Source organism: Vipera ursinii (genome assembly GCF_947247035.1).
Source record: "Vipera ursinii genome assembly, chromosome: 2".
In the NCBI taxonomy this organism is placed as follows: Eukaryota; Metazoa; Chordata; class Lepidosauria; order Squamata; family Viperidae; genus Vipera; species Vipera ursinii.
Genome location: NC_139513.1, coordinates 14970442 through 14994938, shown reverse-complemented (window position 1 = coordinate 14994938; position 24497 = coordinate 14970442). Strand labels below are relative to the sequence as shown.

Sequence of the window (24497 nt, the reverse complement as noted above, 5' to 3'; positions counted from 1 at the left end):
GGCATTTCAAATGAATGTTGGAAATGTAAACCCAGATTGTTGGGGGCAATAAGCTGACTTTGTAATAATGCCGCTTGGGGTGTGTGTGAAAGCCCTAATAAGCAGGCATATACATAGAATGAAGGCTACTGCTAAGCTTGTAAGCCGCCCTGAGTCTTTGGAGAAGGGCGGGATATAAATGGAATTAAAATAAAAAAATAAATAAATAAATAAAAAGGGGACTTTTTATGGTGGATGTATAATAAAGCAAGAAAATATTGGAGCAGGATTCATATGTTAATACAGAAAATTCTTAAAGTGGATATAGAAAGAAAACCAGAGACCTTTCTATTGGGGCTAATGGACAAAGATCCTGGAAAAAATATGGAATTTTGATGCTATATATGTTGGCAGCAGCAAGATTACTTTATGCTCAGAAATGGAAGACTATATCGATTCCTACCATGGAGAAATGGTTGCAGAAAATGATGGAACTTGCAGAAATGGCTAAATTGACTGTACTGATCAATGAAAAGAATACAAATATTTTTATTACTCCGTGGAAATCCTACTGGACATTTTGCTTCAGGTGGAAAAAACTGAAATTTTGATTTTGGGCTTTACTGATTAGATAGATTTGTTGTTATCAAAATAGCTAGTTTATACTATTTTGTAAAAGTAAAAAGTTGACGTTTGAGGTTGATACTCTATTTTATTGCACCAAAGGAAGTCACAAGTCAATGCCTTCTTTTTTTTGTTGTTCCCTTCCCTCACTTTTCCATTTCCTTTCCCCTTCCCTATCTTTCCCGCTATTTACTTTTGCATTTTATTTGTATTGTATACTATAAACTAATGAAACATTAACAGACAGAAAAAGAAGACTGAAACTCCACATGTGGGAATTTAATAATCAATATACAAAACTACCACCCAAAAGCCACTCCTTGAGGAATTCCACAACTTCAGCAAAGGAAAATATATACAGTAACTGCTGCTGATAACAAGAAACCAGTAGTAGGATTTTTTCCATATTGTTTTCTCTCCATTGACAAGTCTAATCCTGAGAAATGTTTCACTAGAAAGAATCAGCCCCAAATTCAAATAGTCAGTTCCTCACCTACACTTTCACTGACATATCACAAATGAAATTCAAGCCTTCTATAAACTCCACTACTTTTGCCTCAAATGGACTTCCTTGTGTGCAATAAAGGATGTGAGTCCTCTGGTGTTTAACCAGGCTGGAATTCTCACTAAAACTTTTCCCACAAACAGGACATTCAAAAGTTTTCTCTCCTGTGTGAGTCCTGTGATGTATCACCAGGTTGGAATTCCGACTGAAATGTTTCCCGCAAACCAGACACTGGGATTCTCTCCTTTGAGAGTCCTATGGTGGCTCATCATGTCCAAATTCTGACTGAAACTTTTCCCGAAGACAGGACATTCAAAGGGTTTCTCTCCAGTGTGTGTCCTCTGGTGGATCACCAGACTGGAATTTTGACGGAAACTTTTCCCACAGACAGGACATTCAAAGGGTTTTTCTCCTGTGTGAATCCTCTGGTGTTTAACCAGGCTGGAATTCTCACTAAAACTTTTCCCACAATCAGGACATTCAAAGGGTTTCTCCCCTGTGTGAGTCCTCTGATGTATCAACAGGTTGGAATTCCGACTGAAATGTTTCCCGCAATCCAGACACTGATATGGCTTCTCTCCTGTGTGAGTCCTCTGGTGGTTCACCAAGCTGGAATTCTCACTGAAACTTTTCCCACAGATAGGACATTCAAAGGGTTTCTCTCCTGTGTGAGTCCTCTGGTGTACCATCAGACTAGAATTACGAGTGAAACTTTTCCCACATTCAGGACATTCAAAGGGTTTCTCTCCAGTGTGTGTCCTCTGGTGGATCACCAGACTGGAATTTTGACTGAAACCTTTCCCACAGACAGGACATTCAAAGGGTTTTTCTCCTGTGTGAGTCCTCTGGTGTTTAACCAGGCTGGAATTATCACTAAAACTTTTTCCACAATCAGGACATTCAAAGGGTTTCTCCCCTGTGTGAATCCTCTGATGTATCACCAGGTTGGAATTCCGACTGAAATGTTTCCCGCAATACAGACACGGATATGGTTTCTCTCCTGTGTGAGTCCTCAGGTGGTTCACCAAGCTGGAATTCTCACTGAAACTTTTCCCACAGATAGGACATTCAATTAGGTTTTCTCCTGTGTGAGTCCTCTGGTGTTTCACTAGGCTGTTATTATAACTGAACCTTTTTGGACAGTCACGACATTCAAAGGGTTTCTCTCCTGTGTGAGTCCACTGGTGGCTCACCAGGCTGGAATTTTGACTGAATCTTTTCCCACAGTCAAGACATTCAAAATGTTTCTCTTCTGTGTGAGTCCTCTGGTGTTTCACCAGGACAGAATTACAACTAAAACTTTTCCCACAGTCTGGGCACTGATATGGTTTCTCTCCTGTGTGAGTCCTGTGGTGTATCACCAGGCTGGAATTACGGCTGAAACTTTTCCCACAGATAGGACATTCAAGTTGCTTTTTTCCTGTGTGAGTCCTCTGGTGTTTTACCATGCTTTTATTATGACTGAAACTTGTTTCATAGTCAGGAAGTTCAAAGGGTTTTTCGCCTGTGTGAGTCATCTGGTGGCTCACCAGGTTGGAATTCTTATTGAAAGTTTTCCCACAACTTTTCTCCAGAGTATGAGTCCTGTGGTGTATTATCAGCTCATCCTGCTCGCTGTTTTTTACCGTATTGGGAGCCCTGGTAGGGCTCCTCTCTAGTGTGAGTCCTTCTGTGAACCATAAGGTAACTGTTCTGACCAAAGCTTTTTCTGTATTGGGTGGATTGATATGGCTTTCCTCCATTGTGGATCCTCTCGTGTATATTCAGCTGTGATCTACAATCTGTGCTTTTGCTACAATAGGCACATCTGAGGATCTTTTCCACCACTGAGATTCTTGGATTTTCAAGGACGTTAAAAATACTTTGACTCCCTCGTTGGATCGAGCTTTAATTCAGCTACTGTTTCCTTCCTCACAGGGTGAGGCCTGCATTACGGTCCAAGTGACCTTTTCCTTCCCACTGACTTCCAGATGTTTTCCTCTTTTTCTGAACTTGGAAGAGATCCCCGTTTATATTTTGATACCTTTTTTCCACATGCTGCTTTTGATTCTCAGTTCTCCAGATTGCTCTCTCTGGCATTCTGTTGCCTGCAAGATTCAGATAAAAGGGTTCGTTTAATTATATTTTATAAAATGGCTGCACAACATTTGAAAAAAACCAGATCCAAAAGCTTACATTACAATAAACAGCAAAGATGCCAAAATACTAATCTAACCTCTTACATTTATTATGATTCATTTCCAAAAAGCATATTTACTGTGACTCAAGTTAAAATACTCATTCAGTTTTGAAATTTATTTGTTGACCTGGGTGAATCATGAGTTAATAGAATTGCAAAGTTATCATCAAATATATCTGGACATGCTGGGGACACATTATACATATACACCTATATGTGGGTACACTCACATTTTTTGGCCTAATTTTAGAGTGATTGGGGGGATTGTAACTGATGAAATGATCCCAAGATCCTCGGCACATTTAAAGGACCGGTTTTGTCCTTGGAAGTCCACTGCCCCAAATAAGAAAAAAGTAAGAAATACTGTCCAGAACCACACTGATGACATCCCAATTCAGGTAGTCCTCACTTACCCAAAGCTATTGGGACTGGCAAGTCCATTCCTAAATGGTGTGATCGTTAAGTATGACATCACTTAAATATGTTAACTTACAACATCCTTTCTGGCTGCAGTCATTAAGTGAATTATCATGGTCTGCTTAGTGCAATGTAACATGACTGTGACTTGCAACTTCCTGTCAATTTCCAATTGATTTTGTTTGCTGGAAGCCAATTATGAATGTTCAAAATGGAAAGTCCATGACTGTGGAACACCACAACCCTTGTGAATGCAAGCCAGTGCCACCCCTAAGTAAATGGGATGGCCACAACTTTGAAGACTGGTTGTAAGTCCTCTTTTTCAGCACCATTGAAAGTGTGAAGACTGAATGGTAAGTGGTAAGGATAATCTAAAAAACCGAACGTGCCAAATGGGCCCAATTACCATTTAAAAAAAAGTTCTGGGTTATGCAGATGTGTCAGATTAATACATGGATGGCACACCACCAGGAAATGCTGCATTTGTTTCCTAGATATGGAAGTAAAAACAAAATTCCGAAAAACAGCATTGGCAGATCAGTTCCAAATTGTTGCCAAGAACATGTTCATAAATCACAAGGAGCTAACCCTAACATGATGGAGAATTTTTAAATCTCCCAACACTGAGAAAAACGCAGGCACCCGTTTTAATGCTTGCACCACCAGTGGAATAAAATCTGGGAAGGAATGTGTAGCAGCTGACATGTTTCCATCTCGTTGCTTCTCTGCTTTTACAACCCAGGGAAACCCAAACAGCCCTACTTGTCCCGGCCTCTCCTCCACCTGTCCTCAGCTCACCTTTCAGCTGCTGCTTCCACCCTGGGAAGACCAAGAGAACTAAGCTCACCACCTCCATCCTCCCAGCGGAGAGCCGGAAGAGGAAGTTCCTTTGCTGTTGTTCTCTTTCCCTCCACATCCCCTCTAGGAATCTAAGAATCGAATGTTTCAACTCGGTTCGCCTGTTACCAATGCTGTACTTGCAGTGAGAGTGGTCTATCGCCATCTAGTGACATAAAGCTGAAAATCACGTTGCTCCGTCTCTACCGAAAGCAGTTGCAAGATTCATTTTTACTGATTATGTGACGTCAAGTCGCTTTCAACTCCAGGGATCGCATCGATAGCCTTTCCCCATGATGATTATCCCTAAGTTGTTGTTTCAGACCTCCCGAGGATTCACCCATCACCACAGGAACAGAGCAAGAAGCTTCCCATGCAGGAAGAACTACACCAAAGGAGGAGGGGGGAGAACTATATGCATACAGAAGTCAAGCACACCACCCTTAAGAATCCGTGAAGACTCCTCCAGCCAGTTATTCCTCTTGTGGGGTGCCGGACAACTCATGAACATTTAGTTTTGCCAGACTGCTAGCTTGATTCCATTAATAAAGTTATGGAACATGGAACATTTATTTCCTATTTATTCAGAGTAGCCTGAATCTTGCTGGAGCAATCTTCCTATTTTCCAGAGTTAGAATTCAGCCTTGATTTATTCCTGAGCAGAAAATTTTGGAGGGTGTTAATTTGCAGATTGGAAGCCGATCAATAGATTCCTGCACTTTTGTAGGGGTGTGGCTCTCAGCAGAGATCCATACCTATCTACATCCTAAATCTTTATGGCAGATTTCCTGGGGCTCCCCTGGATTTAGGACCTGGGAGCATCAACAGGCCACAGGCCCCAAGGGAGCCAGGCTGTGTCCAAACATGCCCAGTGTCTGTTTTATTTGTGAAGGGAGATATTTTAAGTCTGCTAAATGCCAAGTGCTTCTGTAAATTCTCTTGCACAGAAGTTTCCATTAGGACAAAGCTAATGCAGAGGGAGAGGCAAAGAGGGAGCAGAGCCTAAAAAAGGGGGGCCTTAGAAAGAGGGGGTGACTGCCTATATACGGCAAAAGAAACATAAAAGTTCCCAAAGGGACATTTCAAAAGGTTGTAAAAGTACATGCAAAAAACTATGAAAGGTGGCCATAGTCTTTGTTGGAAATGCATACCTTTTTTAATTTGAAAATTTTAAAGTAATGTACAAAAATTAATTTTACAAACAAGCTCAGAGTAACGCCTCCCTAATTTACAGTAAAATTCACTGCAGATGGGGACTGTAGCCAAAAAATTAAAAGACGCTTGCTCCTGGGGAGGAAATGGCAAATCTAGACAGTGAGACATCACCCTGTCAACAAAAGTGCATATAGTCAAGGCTATGGTCTTCCCAGTTGCAATATATGGCAGTGAAAGGTGGAGCGTAAGAAAGGCTGAGCACCAAAGAATTGAGGCCTTTGAACTATGGTGCTGGAGAAGACTCCTGCGAGTCCCTTGGACTGCAAGGTGATCAAACCAATCAGTCCTAGAGGAGATCAACCCTGACTGCTCTTTAGAAGGCCAGATCCTGAAGCTAAAACTCAAATACTTTGGCCACCTAATAAGAAGGAAGGACTCACTGGAGAAGAGCCTAACGCTGGGAAAGATTGAGGGCAATAGAAGAAGGGGACGACAGAGAATGAGGTGGCTGGATGGAGTCACTGAAGCAATAGGCGTGAGCTTAAATGGACTCCAGAAGATGGTAGAGGACAGGAAGGCCTGGAGGAATGTTGTCTAAGGGGTCGCAATGGGTCAGACACGACTTCGCAGCTAACAACAACAATTCACAGTAGCATAAGATGTTTGGGGGGAGGGAGGTATAACACAACCAAACTTGCCAGGTTTTCTTATTACCTTCCGTCTCCATTTAAAATAAAATGTTTGGGTCTTCCTGTGGGGCTGTTTCTTTGGGCTGGTCTACCAAGTGGGGCTGAGCCTGAAGGACCTTTCATGGCTGAGGAGGGACTGGAATTCGGGTGTCTCCACTCAGCAACAGCACCTTCACCCCTGCAGCTCACCAGCTCTCTAAAAGAAAAAACATCCAGAGAGACTCCTTACTGCATCTTGGTCTCCTCCCCATCCACTGCAGGAAGGGTGGTGATGAATGAAAGGTGGGTAGTCCTCGCTTAGTGACCACAGTTATGAATGGGAGTCCCGATAAGTCATTTTATTGCAACAGGTTTTTGACCTGACTTCCATTCTGGTCATCAAGTGAATCAACATGGACATTCAGTGAGACATCAAATGACTGCTACTTGTGATTTTATTTCTGTCTTCTGTCTACACGGATTTTGTTTGTCTTAAGCTTGTTGGGAAGGATGGTAATGGCTATCATAGGATCGGGGGACAATGTGAATGCAAGGACCGTTTGCCAAACTGTTTTTTTATACCATCATAATCTGGAATGGTATGTGAGGACTATCTGTAATACACCCAGAAAAAAACACCATCTGCCATCTGGATATCGTTTGCTGGAAGCATAACAGGGAGGAAATGATTGTTGTACCCAGCTGAAGAATTATCCAGAAGGATGTGAAGGATCATGGTGAGAAAGACCCTGGGATGCTGCAACATTCCAGCTGATCGGCGCTTCTTCTGGGCTCAGCAGAAGCACTGGGATCAGTGCCGAGCTTCTGTTGGAGTCTGGTGCTCATCCTGGTGCTTTTGCTGAGCCCTGACAGCCCCGAAGAAACACTGATCCTGGCGCTTCCGCTTCCATATCCTAAAAGTGGTACAGTGGGTGAAAAGGTTGAAAAGCCAGGCATTAGATTATAGAATAAAATACAAAAATACAATAGCAAATAGTAGGACACAGTGGGGAGGGAAAAGGGGGAAAAAGTGAGGGGGAGAAGTGTTCTGTCACAAGTAGAGATGTGATTCCTAATCCCACTGTCGGTTCTCTGGCTAATTGACACATCTGGTCATGGAGATTCTCAGAGAATTTGTGGACAACTGTGGCGCTCCTGCCTGCTCATATCAAATCAGGCTGTGGTTTTCAATGTAGGCCTGCATATGGTCATGTGGGTTTACAACTTCTGGCTTTCTAGAATTGGGCTTGAAGGTAGCATCTTGGAGTCCCTTCTGTAAAGCTTCCACTCTTGCCACACTTTCTTCTGCTTCCCGTTGATGCCATAGAAAGTCAAGCCTGCCCTGAGCTATGGCCATTTCCTTCTTTTGTCTAGCCTCCAGTCTGGCCATTTCTTCCTTTTGTCTAGCCACATGTAGAGCTGTGTTGGTCTCCGATTTGGCCATTTCTTCCTTTAGCAGCTGCTCTTCCTTTGCAACATGTAAAACTGCTGCGGCTACCACAGTATCAACTTGTGCTTGCACTGCACTGGGGACTCGGGATGAGTGGCTATGACGAGGAGATGTTTTGGAGTGACGGGAGGCGCCTGAGATGGAAGGTTGATCGGACACGCTGGTGGGGTGGGAAGATACCTTAGAGCAGCGGGATGACGCTTGCAAATGATGGGACACCTCGGCCTCGACCTTCTCGATTGGCGTCCCTTTGATGTGTAGCTCACCCTCAGGGAGGCATTTTTTACTATCTAAGCAACGCTCACGGTCCTTGTTTCTTAGCCTGAGTTGTTGTATTACTTTTTCAAGGGCTGGATCCCTTAGCTGCTTCTAGACCCTTTTGAGATAGCACCCGTAGTCTTTCCATTTGCGGAAAAACTCCTTTAATGAAAGGGTGCATTCGGGAGAAAGCTCCTCTTTAGGCGCTAGGCAGAGTTTCTTTAATTTTTCCCAGTACGCATCCTATTTCTCCATCAGGTTCACTCACATGGCTTCTGTAGGCTTTCTTTGTTGCCTCAGGTCATAGGGCTTCTGAGTTGTCTTTGACCTCACCAAAGCTTGGGCATCAATTTCTGTCTGCAAATCAAGGTCAATTAGCTGGAGCTTCTCTCCATGGCTGGTTGAATGTAGCAGTTCTGCTTGGCTGGCTGGTTGGAACAGCTCTCCAAGGTCGGTTACTTGAAGCGGATCTTCCAAATCAGTAAGGCACTCCGCCATGTCTAGGACAGGTTCAAAAAACTTCCTAGTTATTTTAACTAATTCAGTGAACACCTTCTGCATATTTAGAGACTTCAGGGAAGTTCACCTTTTGGCCACCAGGGGGCACTGTTTACATGAGTGGCGACTTCAGTGAAGTTCACTCTTCGACCTCTAGGGGGTACTCTACACGTGCCTGGGGACAAGCCTTTTATTTGCAGAGCAGCCACCGGGGTGCTGCTTGCATGAGCGGGTACTTCAACAAAGTTCACCCTCTGACCCCTAGGGGTCGCTCTTTGGAGGCAAGCCTGTTATTTGCAGGTCAGCCACTGGGGGGGGTGCGCTGTTCTGTGTGACCAAATGCAACCCTGTTATTGCCCCTAGCCTTCACTTGGACACAAGGTGAGCCAATTTTTTTCTTCTTAGGACCACAAGTTGTAAGCTGGTCTGGAATTTCTAAGGAACTGCCTGCCCTTGTTAAGAGCTTCAACCATAGGCCGTGAAACTGTGCCTTTAACAAAGGTCAATTTGTTCCTTGTTCCCTTGTTTAGAACTGGCAAGACTGGGTAGGGTTGCTTTGCTTTAGGCTTCAGTTGCAGGTAACATAAATCTAGGCTTGTTGTTTTGCAGGTTGCCACTAGAGGACTGTTGCGATTCAGCGTCAGCCTGTGGTTCCGGCAGCTGAGTCAGACGATTCTGAAGAGGAGGAGGAGGAGGGGTTTGGAGAGCCTTTGGTGTCAGAGGAAGGGTCTGATGCACAGCAGGACTCCCAGCCTGCCCCCTCCCATCTTGTTCAGACTCAACTGTGTGAGCATGAGGGATTGGAAGACGATCCACAGCTGGCGCTGTTCAGGGATGCTAGGAGCAGGAGGCAATCTAGTAGAGCAGAAAAGCAGAAGGCAATGAGGCAACTCGGGAGAAGGCAATGAGAAGCCACGCCTTGGGACTGCTGATAAAAGGGGAAGGTGTGGGAGGTGCTGGTTGCTGAAGGCAACCGTTTGAAGATTTTCTGCTAGAGTCCTGGTCTGTTATTCTTGTTTAACCTTTTGGTTTTAGTCTTGTTTGAACTTTTCGTTTAACTTTTGTTTGTTTGTTTGTAAATAAATTTGGTTGGGTTGTATTATAAAAAGGGGTTGTCCCTGACATTCAAACAGGGCCTGTTGTAGGCTGGAACAGAACAGTTTGACTTCAGCCTCCCACCCCTTATTATGAAGCAGCTACGTGCTGAGAATGCTCAGCTCACCCAGCAACTTGCTTTGTTGGCAGCTCAGGTGGCTCAATTACAAGCACAGGTCCATGCTACACCACCACCACCACCACCCAGGAGAAAATGCCAAGTTGCGATGCCGGATAAATTTAATGGCAATCCAGAGATGTTTCCTGCTTTCTTGGGACAATGCCAGCTATTTATCAGCGTGAGAGCAGCTGATTTCCCCACTGACCGGGATAAGGTGGGGTTTGTGTTAAGCCTTCTTTCTGGTGATGCAGCTCGTTGGGGCACACCTCTGCTGGCTCAACCTAGTCCATTGTTGGACAACTTTGTGGGGTTTTGTAATCATATGCGTCTGATGTATGAGGACCCCATAAAGATGCAAATTGCTACCCGATGCCTGAAAGCTCTGAGGCAAGGCCGATGCCCCCTACAGAGCTATATCAGCGATTTTTGGCTGCTTAGCCAGGATATTCAGACTGGAATGAGGCTGTGCTTGTGGACGCTTTCCAGGATGGGTTGTCGGAGATGTTGAATGAGCTGGCCCATGTTGATATTCCCTCAGACCTCAATGGGCTGATCCATCTGTCTGCAGATCGACGCTCGGCTGCAGCAGCGAAGAAGTCGCCGTGCCACCCCAGAGACCCCTGCGGCTCTTGTTGTGCGTGAGACCCCAGTTCAAAGGGAGGAGCCAATGGAGCTAGGTGCTGCCAGGCCTCGTCTATCGGTGGCAGAAATGAAGAGGCGACGTTCGGGGGGGTTGTGTTTTTACTGTGGGGACCCTGTGCATTTGGCTGCCCTTTGCCCAAAGAAGCAACAATGGTCGTCTGTGACCGAGTCTGCCCTGAGAAAGCCCCCTACTCCTCTGTTGGGAAATGCCCCGAGCCTGATCTAAAAGGTGACGTCTTTCTGATGCTGCCTGTGGATCTCCACGGCATCTGATATTGGAGGCATGTCTGATGCTCCCCGGCAAGCTGAAGGGGATTTCAGTCCATGCCTTGACTCTGGGGCCACCACAAATTTTATGGACTCAGCATTTGTGGCCAAATGGGCTGTTCCCCAGTGCCCGGTGGAACTGCCCATGTTAGTGGAGACTATCAATGGTCGAGTGCTCCTGTCTGGGCCAATTAAGGCTGCCATGCAACCATTATGTATGGCCATCAGTTCCCATGAGGAGGCCATACAGTTCTATATTACCTCAGATCTGCATTTCCCCGTGGTCTTGGGACTGGCGTGGCTCCGGACGCATGACCCACAGATCTATTGGTCACAGAACTTGGTCACCTTCCCAAGCTTGCAGTGCATGGACTACACCCACCATATCTGTGCCGGCCAGATGGAGAGTTCCCCAGGAGTTTCCTTGCCTTCTGAACTGACTGAATTTGCTGATGTGTTCAGCGAGACGGAGATGGATCATAAGAATCTGGAAAGGCTGCAGACTGCTCGGAAATTGAACCAATGCCAGATTTGGTGGTCTCTTTTCTTTGCAAGGTTCAATTTCTGAGTCAAGTACATACCCAGCGGTCGCAATCAAAGAGTGGATGCTCTGTCCAGGAAGCCCAAATATTTCCGAGTGGAAGACAAGGTTTTGCCCAGGACAGTGCTCCCCATCGAGTCTTTTGCTGCAGTGCAGGAGCCGATAGATATATGGGCTCAGATCTGGGAGACACAGCAGCAGGATGTGTAAGTGGCTCAGCGGAAGGAGGAGGTGGGGCCAGATTCTCCATGGACAGTCACAGATGGACTCTTATTTTATCGTGCCCGGTTCTATGTTCCGGGAGGGCCACTCAGGGGACTCATCCTCAGCCAGTGTCACGATAACCCGGTGGCGGGGCATTTTGGCCTGTTTAAGACCCTGAACTTGGTCTCCCATACCTTCTGGTGGCCCCGAGTCCAACACGACGTCCAGGCCTATGTCACTTCCTGTATCCTGTGTAGGCAGGCCAAGTCAGCAACAGGGGCCCTGCCCGGATTACTGCAGCCCTTGCTGACACCTAAAAGACCCTGGGGGGCTGTGTCCATGGACTTTCTGACAGATTTACCCCATCTTCTGGTTTTACGACAGTGTTTGTGGTGGTGGACATGCTGACTAAGATGGCGCATTTCATTCCATGTTGTGGTTTTCCGTCAGCCCGCACCACTATTTATTTATTTTTATTTTATTTTAATCCCATTTATATCCCGCCCTTCTCCGAAGATTCAGGGCGGCTTACAATCTAAGCCCAAATCAAATGTTCTTAGCAATAGCCTTCATTCTATATATATGCCTGCTTATTAGGGCTTCCCCCCCCCCAAGTGGCATTATTACAAAGTCAGCTTATTGCCCCCAACAATCTGGGTCCTCATTTTACCTACCTTGGAAGGATGGAAGGCTGAGTCAACCTTGAGCCTGGTGGGATGTGAACCTGCAATAATTGCAGGCAGCTGGTGTTACTTAAGGAGGCATTAGCCCACTGCTCCACCAAGGCTCTAGTCGTATGTTCATTCAGCAGGTGTTTCGGGTACACGGCCTCCATGATAGAATTGTATCTGATAGATACGATTTACAGCCCGTTTCTGGCAGGAGTTAATGCATGCGTTGGATTTCCAAGATTTGCCTCTTGTCCGCATATCATCCCCAAACTGATGGGGGAACCGAGGTCATCGGAATTCTGGAGCAATATCTGTGCTGCTATTTCAATCAGCAGCAAAACAATCAGGTGGAGTATTTGGCCATAGCTGAGTTTGCATTCAACAACTCGCAGCACACCTCCACACAGATGACACCATTCAATGGCCAATGTGGGCTATCACCCCTGGTTTTCCCCCCTTTCCCTGTTAGACTCACCGGAGCCAGCAGCGGACAACTACACGGCAGAGTTACAGGCGATCCATTGATTGGTGCGGCGACAGAGAAGGCCAAGGCCAATTACAAAAGGTTTGCTGATGGGTTGAGGCAGGATACGCCTCCACTATTGGTGGGAGATCGGGTCTGGCTGTCCACCAGGAACCTACTGTCAACCCGGCCAGCTAAGAAGTTAGACCACCGATATTTAGGACTGTTCCCAGTCGAGGCTGTCATCAATCCGGTCGCCTATCGCTTAACTCTGCCACGTTCCCTGTGTGTGCATCCGGTCTTTCATCAGTCTCTGTTGGTCCCCGAGCAACCAGCATGTCCACTCCGCCAAACAGAACCTCCCCCACCAGAACATTGTGATGACAGCACCCCCGAGTACGAGGTCACCAGCATCAGGGACTCCCGTTGGCTGAAAGGTCATTTCCAGTACCTAATCGAATGGAAAGGCTACAGACCCAAGGAGTTCACCTGGGAAGATACGACCACCGTTCATGCTCCTGCTTTGGTGTCTGCCTTCGAAGAACAATTCCTATCCCGACCGCATCTGGATCAGCAGACCCGGGGGAAAGACCCTACAGTGCGGGATAGTGTTGTGATTGAGCGTCAGCCTGTGGTTCCGGTAGCTGAGTCAGACGATTCTGAAGAGGAGGAGGAGGGGTTTGGAGAGCCTTTGGTGTCAGAGGAAGGGTCTGATGCACAGCAGGACTCTCAGCCTGGCCCCTCCCATCTTGTTCAGACTTAACCGTGTGAGCATGAGGGACTGGAAGATGATCCACAGCTGGCTCTGTTCAGGGATGCTAGGAGCAGGAGAAAATCTAGTAGAGCAGAAAAGCAGAAGGCAATGAGGCAACTCGGGAGAAGGCAATGAGAAGCCACGCCTTGGGACTGCTGATAAAAGGGGAAGGTGTGGGAGGTTTTTTCCAGCCTGTTGATTATAAAAAGGGATTGTCCCTGACATTCAAACAGGGCCGGTCGTAGGCTGGAACAGAACAAGGCCGCCATGTATGGGCTTCTTATGATGTTCCAGGACCACAAGCAGTTTAATGTTAAATGCTTGTAATTCAGGCACTTTCTGCCAGAGGGTGCCAGGGGTCGCTGCCTGTTTTGAAACTAGGGCTGTCTTGTCCCACTACATTCCATTAAGTCAGAAGGGAGGGGTGGTGTAGAAGCTAGCAGTGGCTTTCTCCCACCAGTTGTTGTTACCAAGGCAATTGTTTTATTGCTCTTTTATGGCTGAGCCAGAGAGGCTGGAGAAAGACGAATGTTGAATTAAGCAAGCAGGAGGGTCAGGCTACCCACTCTCAGTAGTCTTTTAAACAAAAGGACTTTAGCAAACTAAAACATTCTCCTCTGAGTAAAAATACTGCTTTAAACACAAATTGGGTTTGCAACAGAGAGTGTTATCTCTGATCTTCCCAGTGAAATTGGGTGGAAAAGCGGTTTCCCTTTGGAGAAGGCAGGCAGGGGAATTTGATCACACATGAAGGCTTTCTTCGGAGAGCAATTATTCCCTGCATTTGATTACACAAGGCTTGGAGATTGCAAACAGTCTCCCTTTGCAAATTGCAAGCTGACATACAGATACACACGTCTGTTCTTTAGAAACACTTGTAAACATTCAAAGCAAATCTCTGTGAGCAAACAGAAAACTCATTTGCATTTCAAATGTGCAGGTTTTTCCAGGCAGAGGAAAGAAGGGGAGGCAATTCTCCAAATCATTTTCAAACGCTGCCTAGAAACTCAATGGCAAATGAGGCAGTAAGATTTAAACAGGCTTTTCAAGCTGGTCTCCACGAGAAGACAGGAAGAGACAACAGTTCATAGAGGTACAAATCATAGAAGTGCGACTCTGCCTCTTGCAGAGCCAGCTGGAGAATGGCTAATTAATCATCTCCTTTTTAACTGCAGCTAAATGAGGAAACGTGCCATATTTTTAGAATGGAAATAATTGCATCATTTTTTTACTGTTCCGTCTCAAGTAGAGATGTGATTGCTAATCCCACTTGAATCAGCCAGAATAAACTCAAATGAAATGGGAATCACTTTATTTCACATGCGTCCAATGTCAATAACTCACGGTTGCAGCAAAGGTCCATCCAGAATGCAAGGTTGTAATTTGGACCCATCTCATTAGGTAAAAAATGATGAACTTTTCATCCTGAGCATAGTTACATGTTGAAAATGGAGCTTGACATCCCCAGCCATGCCAGGGTTCAACCAGAGAGATAGTACAAAGACAAAGGCCGGAAGTCCTGCCATAAAACTTTAAACTCCACCCACTTAACTAGGTAAGCATGGTATTCACTAAACAGTTAGACTACAATTCCCATAAGGCATCCCTTGAGGAAATAACTTTTAACCCTGTAAATGCTATATATTCTTACATACAATCCTGCTAGGGTGCTGTATTAACCTTGTAAATGCTGAATACATTAACCCAGTTCTTAATTCCTAAACTTGATATAAAATGGAGCAGCTGAATGCATACTGGTACAGCACAAGAAGGGAAAAAGAACAGTGTTCCTCTGTTGCAGTAAAAGGAAGCATTAACATTGAACCTCAACTTTTTACTTTTCCATATTATAAAGTAGCAATTTCTATAACAACAAATGAATCTAATCAGTAAAACCCAAACTCCTCTCCCCCCTTTTTTTAGTCATCAGGTTTTTGACATCTTGCTAAGCACTGGTGGTACTCAAATATTGTCATGTCCTAAAAGTGGTACAATATGTGAAAAGGTTGAAAAGCCCTAATGTAAATCACAAGACCCTGGAGATGCTGCAACATTCCAGCTGATCGGTGCTTCTTCTGGGCTCAGCAGAAGTGCCAGGATTAGTGCCGAGCTCCAGCTGGAGCTGATCCTGGCACTTCCGCTGAACTCTGACAGCCCTGCAGCTCCAGCCATCTCCTCCCCCGCTACCACTTTTCTAGGATGGTCACGTACCACCAGCTAGCTGCCAATGTAGCACAGGTGGTACCCGTACCACTGGTTGAAAAGCCCTGGTATAAAAGGTGGAAGACATCTTTCCTGGTTGTTGCCTTCATCTCTCTACCAGCCACAAAGAGAGATGTGGCCACCCAACTCTATTTTGATCAAAATAAAAGATCTTTGGTTGTTGAAACCTTGGCTCAGGAGTTCCTTTTGCTCTTTTAAATTCCTGAGTAATGTTGGGGCAATTGTGAGGCTAAGTGTAAAACCTTACAAACCTTTTTGAGGAATTCTACCACTTCTGGAAAAGGAAATATCCAGTAACTGCTGTTGATAACCAGAAACTGGTACTTAGCCTTTTTCCACTTTCCTTTTCTCTCCACTTACAAGTCTAATCCTGAGACATGTTTGAATAAAAAAAGTCAGGCCAAAATTCAAATAGTCAATTTCTCGCCTACACTTTCAATGAGATATCACAAATGAAATTCAAGCCTTCTCTAAAATCGTTTAATTTGGGCTCATGTGGATTTCTTTGTGTGCAGTAAGGGATGATCTTTCTCTGAAATAAAAGCCACAGACTGGACATTGTAAGGTTTCTCCCCCGTGTGAGTCCTCTGGTTTTTCACCAGTTCAGAATAACAACTGCAACATTCAAAGGGTTTCTCTCTGGTGTGAATCCTCTGGTGTTTCCTTAGGTCAGAATTATGAGTGAAACTTTTCCCACAGTCAGGACATTTAAATGGTTTTTCTCCTGTGTGAATCCTCTGGTGTTTCCTTAGGTCAGAATTATGAGAGAAACTTTTCCCACAGTCAGGACACTTAAAGGGTTTTTCTCCTGTGTGAATCCTCTGGTGTTTCCTCAGGTCAGAATTATGAGTGAAACTTTTCCCACAGTCAGGACATTTAAAGGGCTTTTCTCCTGTGTGAATCCTCTGGTGGTTCACAAGGCTAAAATTCTGACTGAAACTTTTCCCACAATCAGGACATTCAAAGGGTTTCTCTCCTGTGTGAGTCCTCTGGTGTATCACCAGGTTGGAACTCTGACTGAAACTTTTACCACAGACAGGACATTCAAAGGGTTTCTCTCCTGTGTGAGTTCTCTGGTGTTTCACCAGGCTGGAATTCTGACTGAAACTTTTCCCACAGACAGGACATTCAAAGGGTTTCTCTCCTGTGTGAGTCCTCTGGTGTTTCACCAGGTCAGAATTATAAATGAACGTTTTCCCACAATCAGGGCATTGAAAGGGTTTTTCTCCTGTGTAAGTCCTCTTGTGTTTCATCAAGCTCAAATTATGACTGAAACATTTCCCACAATCTTGACACTCATATGGTTTTTCTCCTTTGTGAGTCCTCTTGTGTTTCATCAGGCTCGAATTATGACTGAAACGTTTTCCACAATCTTGACAGTCATATGGTTTCTCTCCTGTGTGAGTCCTCTGGTGTACCACTAAGTTAAAAATGCGACTAAAACTTTTCTCACAATCAGGACATCCAAAGGGTTTCTCTCCTGTATGAGTCCTCTGGTGTATCACCAAGTTAGAAGTGCGACTAAAACCTTTCCCACAATCAGGACATTCAAAGGGTTTCTCTCCTGTGTGAGTCCTCTGGTGAATCACCAGGTCGGAATTATAACTGAAAGTTTTACCACAGACAGGACATTCAAAAGATTTCTCTCCTGTGTGAGTCCTCTGGTGCTTCACAAGGCTGGAATTCTGACTGAAACTTTTACCACAGACAGGACATTCAAAGGGTTTCTCTCCTGTGTGAGTCCTCTGGTGCTTCACAAGGCTGGAATTCTGACTGAAACCTTTACCACAGACAGGACATTCAAAGGGTTTCTCTCCTGTGTGAGTCCTCTGGTGTATCATCAGGTCGGAATTATAACTGAAAGTTTTCCCACAATCAGGACATTGAAAGGGTTTTTCTCCTGTGTAAGTCCTCTTGTGTTTCATCAGGCTCGAATTATGAGTGAAACATTTCCCACAATCTGAACACTCATATGGTTTCTCTCCTGTGTGAATCCTCTGGTGTATTATCAGATAAGAATTCTGACTGAAACCTTTCCCACAAGCCAGACACTCAAATGGTTTCTCCACAGTGTGAGTTCTCCACATGTGAGCTGTTTTGTCCAAAGCTTTTGCTGCATTGGGAGCACTGGTATCTGTGCTTTTCACACAATAGGCAGATTTCTGTATGTTTTCCACCACTGATGTTCTTGGATTCTCAAGGACCTCAAAAACACTCTGAATCCCTTGTTGGATGGAGGTTTGATTCAAGCTGTTTCCTTGCTCAAAGGGCGAGGCCTGCATTACGGTCCAAGTGACCTATTTCTTCCAATGAAATTCCAGAGGTTTCCCTCTTTTTGTGAACTACAAAATGATCCCCCTTGATATTTTGATATCTCTCTTCTGTATACTCTATTTAGTCTAGCTCAAAACTCTTTTCCTGGTTTTCTCTTCCTTGTCTGTCACTTGCTGAGGAAGAAGAAGAGTTTTGGGGTTTTCCAGAGGAACTAATAAGATTTTGATTGCTGTCTTGGTTTGCTTTGCATTTTAATGGTGATTGTCATTCTCATTTCTCCAGAGTCTTCTCTTTGGCATTGTGTTGCCTGTAAGATTCACATAAAAGGTTAGTTTAATTATGCTTTATAAAATGGCTGCACATTTGAAAAAAACCAGATCCAAAAGCATTGTTGTTGTTGTTGTTGTTAGCTGCGAAGTCGTGTCCGACCCATCGCGACCCTATGGACAACGTTCCTCCAGGCCTTTCTATCCTCTACCATCTTCTGGAGTCCATTTAAGCTCATGCCTACTGCTTCAGTGACTCCATCCAGCCACCTCATTCTCTGTCGTCCCCTTCTTCTATTGCCCTCAATCTTTCCCAGCATTAGGCTCTTCTCCAGTGAGTCCTTCCTTCTCATTAGGTGGCCAAAGTATTTGAGTTAAAAGCAAATATACATTAATTATGGTTCATTTTCAATATACATGTCTAGTAAGATTCAGATTCAAATACCCATTCAGTTATGACATTTACTTATTGACTTGGGTCAGTCATGAGTTAATACAATTCCAAACAGTTATCATGAAATATATCTGGAAGTGCTGGGGACAGAGTATACATATACACATATATGTGGGTACACTCACATTTTGTGGCATAATTTTAAAGCGATGGATGGGGGGTGTTAATTGATGAAATGATCCCAAAATCTTTGGCTAGATTTAAAGGACCTAATTTTCCTATAGAAGTCAACCACTCCAAATAAGATAAAGGGAAGAAATGTTGTCCAGAACCACACTGATGACATTCCAATTCAGGTAGTCCTCACTTACCGAAAGCCATTGGGACTGGCAAGTCCATTCATAAATGGTGTGATTGTTAAGTATGAATCCCTTAACTATAGTGAGGGGAAAAATATTTGATCACCTGATGATTTTGTTCTTTTGCCCACTGACAAAGAAATGATCAGTCTATAATTTTAATGGTAGGTTTAATAGTGAGAGACAGAGTAAAAACAAAACAATCAAGAAAAACACATTTTAAAAAAGTTATAATCTGATTTGCATTTTAATGACTAAGATAGGTATTTGATCCCCTATCAATCAGCAAGATTTGGGGTTCCCAGGAGAATTCTATACAAGGAAACGTGCTGAGGTTAGGAGCACTCTCTTATAGGGTTACGTGTATAAAAAAACACCTCTCCACAGAAGCAATCAATCAATCAGATTCCAAACTTTCCACCATGGTGAAGACCACAGAACTGTCCAAGGATGTCAGGGACAAGATTGTAGACCTATACAAGGCTGGAAGGGCCTACAACACTATCGCCAAGCAGCTGGGTGAGAAGATGACAACGGTTGGTGCGATTATTTGCAAATGGAAGAAACACAAAATAACTGTCAATATGCCTCGGTCTGGGGCTCCATGAAAGATCTCACCTCGTGGAGTTTCAATGATCATGAGAACGGTAAGGAATCAGCCCAGAACTACATGGGAGGATCTTGTCAGTGATCTCAAGGCAGCTGGGACCATATTCACCAAGAAAACAATTGGTAACACACTACGCCATGAAGGAGTGAAATCCTGCAGTGCCCGCAAGGTCCCCCTGCTCAAGAAAGCACACGTACAGGCCCATCTGAAGTTTGCCAATAAACATCTGAATGATTTAGAGGAGAACTGTGTGAAAGTGTTGAGCTCAGATGAGATCAAAATTGAGCTCTTTGGCATCGACTCAACTCTCTGTGTTGGAGGAGGAGGAACGGTGCCTATGACCCCAAGAACACCATCCCCACTGTCAAACATTGAGGTGGAAACATTATGCTTTGGGGGTGTTTTTCTCCTAAGGGGACAGGACAACTTCACTGCAACAAAGGGACGATGGATGGGGCCATGTACAGTCAAATCTTGGGTGAGAACCTCCTCCCCTTAGCCAGGGCATTGAAAATGGGTCATTGATGGGTATTCCAGTATGACAATGACCCAAAACACACGGCCAAGGCAACAAAAGAGTGGCTAAAGAAGAAGCATATTAAGGTCCTGGAGTGGCCTAGGCAGTCTCCAGACTTTAATCCCATAGACAATCTCTTGAGGGAGCTGAAGGTTCAAGCTGCCACATGTCAACCTTGAAAGCTTAATGACTTGGAGAGGATCTGCAAAGAGAAGTGGGACAAAATCCCTTCTGAGATGTGTGCAAACCTGGTGGCCAACTACAAGAAATGTCTGACCTCTGTGATTGCCAACAAGGGTTTTGCCACCAAGTACTAAGTCATGTTTTGCAAAGGGGCCCAATACTTATTTCACTCATTAAAATGCAAATCAATTTATAACTTTTTTGAAATGTCTTTTTCTGGATTTTTTTGTTGTTATTCTGTCTCTCTCTGTTAAAATAAACCTACCATTAAAATTATAGACTGATCATTCCTTTGTCAGTGGGCAAACGTACAAAATCAGCATGGGATCAAATACTTTTTTCCTCACTGTATGTCAATTTACAACATCTATTCTGGCTGTGGTCATTAAGTGAATCACCATGGTCTGCTCACTGCAATGTAACATGACTGTGACTTGCAACTTCCTGTCAATTTCCAATTGATTTTGTTTGTTGGAAACCAGTTGTGAATGTTCCAAATGGAAGTTTCGTGACTGTGGGACAACGCAACCCTCGTAAATGGAAGCCAGTGCCACCCCTAAATAACTGCAATGGCCAAAACTTTGAGGAATATTTGCAAGTCCTCTTTTTCAGCACCAATGAAACTTTGAAGACTGAATGGTAGGCGATAAGTGAGGATTACCTATAAAACCGAACATGCCAAACGAGCGCCATTACTATTTCAAAAAAAAAGTTTTGAATCATGCAGAGATGTGCCAGGCTAATACATGGAGAGCACACCAGCAGGAAATCCTTCATTTGTTTCCTAGATATGGAAGTAAAAACAAAATTCGGGAAGACAGCACTGGCAGATCAGTTCCAAATTGTTGCCAAGAAAGGAACATGTCCATAAAATCACAAGGAGCCAACCCTAATACGATGGAGACTTTTTAAATCTCCCAACACGGAGAAAAACGCAGGCACCCGTTTTAATGCTTGCACCACCAGGGAAATAAAATCTGGGGAGGGAAGGAATGTGTAGCAGCTGACATGTTTCAATCTCGTTGCTTCTCTGCTTTTACAACCCAGGGAAACCCAAACAGCCCTGCTTGCTCCCGGCCTCTCCAGCATCTGCCCTCAACTCACCTTTCAGCTGCTGTTTCCACCCTGGGAAGACCAGGAGAACTAACCTCACCTCCTCCATCCTCCCAGCGGAGAGCCGGAAGAGGAAGTTCCTTTGCTGATGTTCTCCTTCCCTCCACATCCTCTCTAGGAATCTAAGAATCGAACGTTTCAACTCGGTTCGCCTCAGTTACAGTGAGAGTGGTCTAGCGACTCTAACCTATCAGTAGTGCGCCATCTAGTGACATAAAGCTGAAAATCACGTTGCTCCGTCTCTACCTAAGAAAGTTGCCAGATTCATTTTTATTGATTATGTGACGTCAAGTGGTTTTCGACTCAGGGATCGCATCGATAGACTTTCCCCATGATAATTATCCCTATTGTTCTTTCTGGCCTCCCGAGGATTCACCCATCACCATAGGAACAGAGCAAGAAGCTTCCCATGCAAGAAGAGCTACACCAAAGGAAAGAAGGAGGGGGGGAACTATATCCATACAGAAGTCTAGCACACCTCCCTTAAGGATCTGTGAAGACTCCTCTAGCCAGTTATTTCTCTTGGGGGGTGCCGTGTGGGACAACTCACGAACACTTAGTTTTGCAAGAGAGAGAAGCTTGAAAATGGAAGCTTGAACCTACTTAGCTTTTTAAAAGTAAAACCCAAGGGAGGGCGTTTTCTTCATCCAGGCCAGGCTGTGTCCAAACGTGCCCAGTGTCTGTTTCACTTGTGAAGGAAGAAATTTTAAGTCTGCTAAATGCTAAATGCTTCCATAAATTCTCTTGCAGAGAAGTCTCCTTTAGAACAAAGCTAATGGAGAGGGAGAGGCAAAGAGGGAGCAGAGCCTAGAAAAAGGGGGCCTTAGAACTAGGGGTTGACTGCCTTTGTTAGACACAAATTGAAATCCACTCTGAGTTGCAAATAGAAAAGAAATTTATTAGACTTCACAACAAAGTCTAATAAGTAACGGTTTGCAAAGCGTGGTGGATTCAGGCAGGCAAACAATGCAATGTAGCCAAGCACTAAACCACACCCCCAAATTCCAAAATCACATATTATTATACATCCTATCACGACGCCCCATTCCCTCCCCCATGGCCCCGTTGGCTTAGGCTTTGGAGGTTACAATCTATAAGAACTGCCTAAACAGAATACATTATCTCTGCCCCTGTTTGCTTACATTATAACGAATAAGATCCCTCCCCTACTATCCTGTTTACTCAGACCATATATGTACATGCTTATCAATTCTAGAGGAGAGATCTCTCCCATCTTCTACACCTGTCAGATCAAGTAGGGATACCAGGCACCAGAAGGTACTTAAAAACTCCTAGATGGTGACTCATACTTGGCCCCTATTTTAACTCCTGTTCTCCCCCTCCTTCTGCTTGAGGCTTGTATTTTTCCCCATATACTCAAAGCATCTACTCGGGCAACTGATTATAAAATGATAATTATAAAATATAAAATGATAATATGATAATGATAATACTAAAAGTATATATATATTTATTTTTAAATGTCCTTCCTACTTCTAGTTATTTTCCACACCTATATACGGCAAAAGAAACATAAAGCTCCCATGGAGACATTTCAAAGGGTTGTAAAAGTACATGCAAAAAACTATGAAAAGTTGCCATAGTCTTTGTTGGAAATGCATACCTTTTTTAATTTGAAATTTTTAAAGTAATGTAGAAAACAAAGAAAATAATTTTACAAACAAGCTCAGACAAAGGCCTACCTAATTCACAGCAGCATAAGACCTTTGGGGGAGGCAGGTATAACACAACCAACTTGCCAGGTTTTCTTATTACCTTCCGTCTCCATTTAAAATAAAATGTTTCGGTCTTCCTGTGGGACTGTTTCCTTGGGCTGGTCTACCAAGTGAGGCTGAGCCTGAAGGACCTTTCATGGCTGAGGAGGGGCTGGAATTTGGGTGTCTCCACTCAGCAACAGCACCTTCACCCCTGCAGTTCACTACCTCTCTAAAAGGAAAAACATCCAGAGACTCCCTACTGCACCTTGGCCTCCTCCCCATCCACTGCAGCATGAAGAAGGGTGGTGATGAATGAAAGGTGGGTAGTCCTCGCTTAACATCTTTTCTGTATTGTGGTGACCAAAACTGGATTCAGTATTCTAAGTGTGGTCTCACGAGCATAGTGTGAAGCAGTACCATTAATTTTTGTCTTGACACAATCCCTCTGCGTGGCCTCTTGGGGTGCAAAAACTGGATGCTGCAGCGCTTTGGGGCGTGAAAGCGGAACCTGCTGCCACGCTGTGGGGCATGAAAACAGGGCACCACAGCACCACGGGGTGCAAAAAGGGGCCATCACAGTGCTGCAAGGCACAGAAATGGATGGGGCCATGCCATGGGGTGCAGAAATGGGCCACCATCACACTGTGGGTGCCGCTGTGCCACGGGGCACAAAACGGGCTGCTACCTTGCCACGGGCAGCAGAAACAAAGTGCTGTGCCATGCAAGAACTGGGCAGGGCTAGTGAGTATCACGTGGCTGCTAGCCCTGACCAGTTTGTGGCCCATACATGCTTGTGGCCCCGTGTACACACGTGCGCATGTATGCATATAAAATACTTTCCCTCCCTTTTCCTCCAGTCCACCAACCAACAAATGTTGGTGACCTCTGTACTAGGACACCCAGATTTCTCTCACATTTCCTACTGTTGAGCCACATACTACGTGTTTGTTACCAGTACATTTGATTTCTCCTACCTAAGTGTAGGACCTTATTTTATTCACCATTGTTGGCCAAATGCTCAAATGTGTTAAGATCCTTCTGGATCTTGAGCCATTCTTCTAAAGTATTGGCTCTTCCCCCGCAACTTGGTGTCCTCTGCAAATTTCATAAGTTCCCCTTCTATCCCCTACTGTAGATCATTTACAAAGATTTTGAAGAGTACTAGGCCCAAGACCGAACCTTGAGGTACCCCACTGCATGCTTCTCCATGTAGATGTAGTTCTATTGAGGGACACCCCGAGTGTGGTTCGTCAGTCAATTGCGAGTCCACCTGGTGCTTCTTCTGTTTATCCCACATCATTCTGTCTTACCAAGAAGTAAGTTGTGGTCTATCTTGTCAAATATCTTGCTGAAGTCCAAATATATTATCTCTACAACATTTCACAAATCTACTAATTTAGTTACTTCAACAATAATGGCAATAATGTTTGTCCGGCATCATCTGTTTTTAAGAAACCTATTCTGGCTTCATTTACAGCTGCCCATCATTTCTGCACCTGCACCTTCAAAGGG

At 44.5% G+C, this 24497-nt stretch overlaps 1 protein-coding gene across 4 annotated transcripts; it reads right to left on the bottom strand.

Moving 5' to 3' along the window:
• Positions 1–504: 504 nt before the first annotated feature.
• On the bottom strand, positions 505–23240 carry LOC310635354 (uncharacterized protein). Of its 4 annotated transcripts, none has more exons than XM_083354201.1 (3): positions 23211–23240; positions 6411–6577; positions 505–3195 (listed from the first exon to the last, which is right to left on the bottom strand). In XM_083354201.1, the coding sequence occupies exon 3, from the start codon at positions 2848–2850 to the stop codon at positions 1294–1296; it is 1557 nt and encodes a 518-aa protein (XP_083210327.1). In that variant the 5' UTR covers positions 2851–3195; positions 6411–6577; positions 23211–23240; the 3' UTR covers positions 505–1293. The 4 variants fall into 4 exon arrangements, with proteins under 4 accessions (XP_083210327.1, XP_083210326.1, XP_083210328.1 ...); XM_083354200.1 differs by lacking the exon at positions 23211–23240 and adding an exon at positions 21259–21318 and having other exon boundaries at positions 6411–6581; XM_083354202.1 differs by lacking the exons at positions 6411–6577; positions 23211–23240 and adding an exon at positions 21259–21305.
• Between the last annotated feature and the right edge of the window lie 1257 nt (positions 23241–24497).

Bases quoted from the DNA above. Each gene is read 5' to 3' on its own strand.
- LOC310635354 (XM_083354201.1), bottom strand. From the start codon at position 2,850: ATGGAGGAAAGCCATATCAATCCACCCAATACAGAAAAAGCTTTGGTC.